At 40.0% G+C, this 6308-nt stretch overlaps 1 protein-coding gene across 1 annotated transcript in view; it reads left to right on the top strand.

Moving 5' to 3' along the window:
* The window catches only part of NUDT3 (nudix hydrolase 3), a 578627-nt gene that overhangs the window by 191467 nt on the left and 380852 nt on the right, over window positions 1-6308 (top strand). The window contains exon 3 of the mRNA XM_044076550.1: window positions 3415-3459. Within this exon, the coding sequence (XP_043932485.1) occupies window positions 3415-3459 (45 nt within the window). The remainder of the gene's footprint in view (window positions 1-3414; window positions 3460-6308) is intronic.

Genomic DNA, 6308 nt, shown 5'->3' with positions numbered 1-6308 from the left:
CTAAAGCCTCCAATCAGGAATCCTCCTCCTCAGTGGGATCTAAATTTAGTGCTGACATCCTTGATTCTTCCCCCCTTCGAGCCAGCTGTTTCTTGTTCCCTGAAATTTCTTTCTTGGAAAACTTTATTCCTAGTGGCTATTACATCAGCCAGGAGGGTGTCTGAACTTCATGCTCTATTGGTTCGACCCCCCCTATTTGGTTTTTCACAAAGACAGAGTATCTTTGAGAACTAATCCGACCTTTTTTGCCTAAGGTCGCTTCAAAGACCAATCTGAATCAATCCATTGATCTCCCTGTATTTTTCCCAAACTATTCAGACAGAGCCGAACAAAAACTACATTATCTTGATGTCCACTGTCAACTCAGATATTTGGACAGAACAAAAAAATTTAGGAAATCTGATCAACTTTTTGTTTCCTATGCGGATAATAAGAAAGGCCTTCTTGTTTCTAAAGTGACCTTGTCTAGATGGCTTTCTTCGGTCATCTCTGAAATTTATCTGCTCAGGGGAAAACAGCTGTGCTCAAAACCTAAAGCACATTCAACTAGGAGCTTAGCTACTTCTACAGCCTTTCAAGCTAGACTTCCTTTAGACACTATTTGTGCAGCGGCCACTTGGGCCACTCCTCACACTTTTGTTTCCCATTACAAATTGGACTTGGCCTCCAGGGACAGAGCGAGTTTTGGCTCTACAGTCCTCAAGAGTCTGTTCCATTGAGCCACCCAGGATAGAGGTGCTAGGACCGGTCCCATCAAGCAAGAATGAAGGCGAGATTGACAACTTAACATTAAGAAGTTATGTACCTACCATAACGTTCCATGTTAGTTGTCTTCTCGCCTTCTTTCTTGTGACCCTCCCTCCTTCCCCCAGGCCTGGACAGACCTTTTTATAAGAAATTATTATGCTGAAGACCATTCAGACCTGGTCCTTCTTCCATCCTGTGAGTTTTCTTTCTTCCTTTTGGAAGTATTTTATGCTTGGTGCTATTGCCCTTTGTCATCAAACGAGATCTGGGTACTTACCGCCTTGCATCATGGCATATGGGGCTGCCTCGAGCTGGTAAAAGTGACTCTCGAGCTTAGCAAGTGCCGAGTCGGAGCCGAGGATCGGCTCCGAACCCATCAAGCAAGAAAGAAGGCGAGAGAAGACAACTAACATGGAACGTTATGGTAGGTACATAACTTCTTATTTGTGTATGTGTGTGTGTGTGTATATATATATATATATATATATATATATATATATATATATATATATATATATATATATGATATACATGTGTATATAGTATATATGTGTGTGTATATATATATGTATATAGTATATGTATATATGTGTGTTTATGTGCATATATATATACATATATGTATATATATATATATATATATATATATATATATATATATATATAGTGTTTATATATATGTATAATTGTATATATATATATCTGTGTATGTATATATGTGTATATATATATGTGTGTGTGTGTGTGTATATATATATATATATATATATATATATATATACACACACACACACACGCATGTACATATATATATATATATATATATATATTTATATGCACACATGCATGTACATATATATATATATATATATATATATATATATATATATATATGCGTGTGTATATATAAAAAAAAATTTTTGGTATAGTGATTGGTTTGGTCTAAATCTCGCAAACAGGATCTGGAGGTGTGGCCTAGAGCATCATGGGATAGGTGTTGGCCTCGAGCCAGTGGAAGTTCTTGAGCTTTTGTGTTCGGCAAAGTCAGAGCCGACATTGGCTCCAAACCCAACCTGCAAGAATGTAGGCAAAATGGACAACAAACATGGAACATTATGGTAAGTACGTAACTTCTTATGTTCTAATTGTATTGCTTTTGCCATGAATAGCACTGCAATTTCATGCTGGGTTATTCATCTAGAGGTCTCCATTTACTGCTTTCTTCCAGATCACTTTATTTGATCATCTCTGTACAAGTTTTTTAGTTTTCCCTTCCTCCTTTTGCAGAACACTGCATTCTTAAGTGGCCAACACAGGTCACATAGATGGAGCCCTGACTGCAGTGGTAAGGGTTTTAGGTTTGAGTACTGAGTCGGTATGCTGAAGAAACAGTTGTCAAGCTGATGTCACTAATCTCATATTGAGAGAGAGATTACAGGTTGCTGGGTTACTAACACCAGTTAGGGTCCATATTGCCCAAGTCAGTATGAATGACTATGGTGGGCATTTCAGCTTGAGAAACATTACATGTACTCTAACTGAATATTGATATGTAACTGAATATTGACATGTTTATTTAAATCAGACTTGGACCTTTGGGTTAGAATTCGAGACCCCATTTCATCAGTATGCCTGTTAGGGCACCTATCATTGTTGGTGTCTGTGTTGTGCTTTATGAAGCAGAAGTGGTAGTGTGGAGAAAGAGAGGGATGTTGGGGGGGTCTTTTATGGATGAGGAGTCCTAGAATAGTCCCACGGATAGGAGAGGAGGAGAAAGGACTACTAAAGTTTAAAACTGTGATGCCCAGTCTGCCCTCTTTGCTAGTCATTGTGGGCATATTCCCATTGGGCAGCTAATGAGGGTTGAACTGGGGGGGGGACTGCTGTGTGTCTCTGAAGCAAGACGTATACGGGTACTCCTGTAATGCTGCTTGGATGAGCAGCAGCTGTGGCTTCAGAAGTGATCCCACCCTCCTCTCTTGTCATCCTTTGTCATGCTTAGTCAAGATCTGGAATCCCTTAGAAGGGCTTTACGTTATGGTCCAAGAAACAGGATTGCAGCCTGGGAGAATAATGCATGCAAAGTGGTCCTAGTACTAGTGGTGTTAGCTCTACTTGTTTCTGCAGCCAGAACTACTTTCTGCAGTTTCAGCATTATGGTGAGTAGCAGTAACTTTTGTTGTTTCTTTCTATAAGCCTCTAGTCGGAAATAGTGCAGAAGCTTTTGATTTTCCTCTGTGCTGAAGGACTAAACACACCCTGTCTGCTATTAGTTCCTAGTTTTCAAAAATTTAAATGCATTTCCTATGCACATGCATCTGGTATAGGTAAGTCCTAATCTTAGCAATTCCTCAGCCATTCTGCCAGAGAGCTGCACCTGGCCTTCCAAATGTAAGAGTGTGGGGTATAGAACTGAAGTGAGGGGGATGTTACTCGCATCTTAGGGCATGTCCAATAACATTCCTGCCTTTTATCCCTGGAATGAGGAGTAGGAGGATGTGTTCATGTGGATGGGAAATGGCCTTAATTGCAGAACCAACACAGACTTTTAATGTTGTTTTACTGATAAACAGCTCAGATTTATTCTTTTAATATTAATGTTTCTTCAATAGAGAGGTTTCTTTATAAAATCACTTGGAAAATTACTTTTTGTCTTGTTTGTTACAGGCTGGAGTGAAAGGCACATTAGGAAGACTGGTAGGAATTTTTGAGGTAAGCTCATTTTAAATAAACATGTTGAGATGCTTTGTGTCCATACACATACGATATATTTAATGAATGTGGTATGTGGTTTTCTGAGGCCCTTAGACCAACCTGCAGGTACAGAAATGCATGTTTTCTGCCACATAGTCACAGTTTGCAAACTGGGCAACATTGATCTTGGAATTCTTTAAAGGGAGAGGCAACAGTACCACTCATTGATTCTTTTGTTGAAATTCCAAGAAAAGGATGTGGCACTGAGGAAATGTAAGACAGCACATTATATTTAATCTTAATAAAAGCTAGTAAGATGAAGGTTCATGTTCATCTGACAGCAGAATGAATGATTGGAGTCCCTCCAAATAAGAATGATTGTCAAGCATGTGGAATACAGTAGGGTATTGCCCAAATCGGTAGGAATTCACAGCAGGAATACCCTACCCAATGAAGACTGCATGTTCAGTACCACACCCAATGAAGATGCATTTTCATGTGACATAAGCAGAAAGAAATTCACTCCAAAAAGAATGAATTATGAAGGATCTAAAGAACATTAGGTATCACCCATTTCAACATTAATTTACTTCAGGAATACCGTGCCATGTGTTCCTAATTGTTTTGATTGGGTAGGTGCAGAAGTAGGACTTTGAAGGAGAGTGCTATGAATATTGCCGTCTTGTGTTTCAGCAAGACATTGACAGTCCCAAAATATCCATAATCAGTAGTCTTGGATGGAGTTACCCAGGTGATGGACTATTTATAAATAAGTTTACTGCACAGCAGAACACAAAGCATTGCAAGTACATTGTGACCTGAATTGTGGTGCTTCTTAGGGATGTAATTCAAGGCAAAAGGTGTATTCCATTCCTTTCTGGCACTTTTCTACTTGGTTATGCTGAGGAGCTAAAAGGCATGGTAGGCCTTTGTGCAGGACTTGAAGGATTTATGATTGGTTTGGTACATGGCATTGGTTCAGAAAGGATGAAAAGGGACTTGGTAGAATTGGAAGAGTGAACCCAAAGTATGACTCTATTCAGCAACTGCCAAATGACTAATGCATTGGCATCCACTCCCTTTTTCACATTTTGTACATGGGGATTGGTGTCACATCAGTGAGAACCATCAGCTAGAGCCAGTTTTCACACTGCTGGTGGCTACATATGAAGGAACAAAGATAATGGGAAGTGTGTACTGCTGGAGGGAGGCAGTTAAAAGAAACTGATTCAGTATTGAAGGAAAGAGTGGAGAAAATGAGCATCTTCAGAACACCTAGGGCAGTGATGGCAAACATTTTGGGCTCAGTGTGTCAAAAATTCAGAAAATGGCTTAACTTGACTGCTGCTGGCATGTTACCCCCCCCCCCCCCCCCCAAAAAAACAAAAATAAATCCATTCATCCATCCTCAGCCCCTTTTCCAATTTTTGCACATGGAAATAAAACAGCATAGTTCTTAGTACATCCGGGATAAATCCCAGAAGCAGGAATAAATCTAGAAATAAGAGGACAATGGACAGTTTTACACTACTAGTACTATTAATTTGAAGCGCAGAAAAAATGAACTTGAATTAATGTACATTTTCTGAAGTAAAGTAAGTCTATAAATCTAAGTGTAAAACGTCGCCAGTTTTAGGAGGGAGTAAAAAGGACAGTTGAGAGGAATGTAAAACAGCATATGCTTAGAAATGCAGACTATTTGCCTTTTGCAGAAGTGTAACCTTGAAGGGAAAATAATGTCAGCAAAGCCCTTTGCAGACTCTAGACAGTAAGTAGTCTTTGAGTAAATAATTTGCTTCCCTCTGCAGCAGTTGTTTTGGCTCCTGGCACAAAATCCAGAGCATTTCACACAAGCAGTGAAATGCTGTTGGTGAACGCTGGCTTGTCACCCAAAATGTCATGGCATGTCCCTTTGACACACGCATCATAGGTTTGCTGTCAGTGCCTTAGGGATATCATCAGGTTCCAGAATTATTATGCAGAAAGGGTGGCAAGAAAGCAACAAAACAATTTAAGACTTGTCACTCTGAAGCACTTTGAACCCCCCCCCCCCCAAACACTGCAAGGTTATGTACATTTTGAAGCAAACTTCTGAGTGTTGTGACAACATTGCTTCAGAGGTGGTAAAGAAAAGGATTGGAGATGATGTGCCAAGTGATTCTTTGTTGTAAAGTGCGTTTGTGTTTATTTCTCAGATTGGCTAGCTGTTTTTCAATGACAGTTATCTCAATGCTGTAATCCTCTATGTGAAGCCACAAAGACCCTGGGGTTATGTATTTGAGCATCTGTTTTACAGCATCATGTTTATGATGTTCATAGTGTTTCACTGTTAGTCGTTACAGTTGGGTTATCCTACTGGCAGGCTACCCGTAGTCTGCCCGAATTCCAAAGTCTAGGTCCGGCGTCGGTTGCGGTCACCTCCTCCCTGATGTCAGTGCGCCAGGGGTATAAAAGATGCAACCAACACCATTTTCTTCAGTCTTTCTTGCCGCGCGGTGCCCGAAGCAAAAGCAGTTTGCAAGTGCCGGTCGGCCAACTCCTGCGATTTTCAAATTCGAACTTCAGATCCGAAGTCTTCATTAAAGCTAAGTACCCTGTTGGGAAAACTTTTTTCTTGCTCCAGACGGATGTCAGAAAAAGTTAACAATTGTATTTCTTGTGGGAAGAAAATCTCTCCTAAGGATTTTCATTCTTACTGTATTCCTTGCCTAGGCCCTGACCACGACGATGCTAGTTGTCTGTTTTGTGCTAGATTTAACCAACGCATTATTAAGCATCGGTACGATTTTGCATTTCATTACTTTGGCAGAAGATTTAATTGTATAATGCCGTCGGAACAGCTGACTACTGGAGTTTATAAAAAGTGC

This window comes from Protopterus annectens, chromosome 7.part0 (genome assembly GCF_019279795.1).
Source record: "Protopterus annectens isolate FY-2018-M chromosome 7.part0, PAN1.0, whole genome shotgun sequence".
Taxonomy (NCBI): Eukaryota; Metazoa; Chordata; order Ceratodontiformes; family Protopteridae; genus Protopterus; species Protopterus annectens.
Note: the sequence above shows the minus strand (reverse complement) of the source record. Positions and strands in the feature narration are given on the sequence as shown.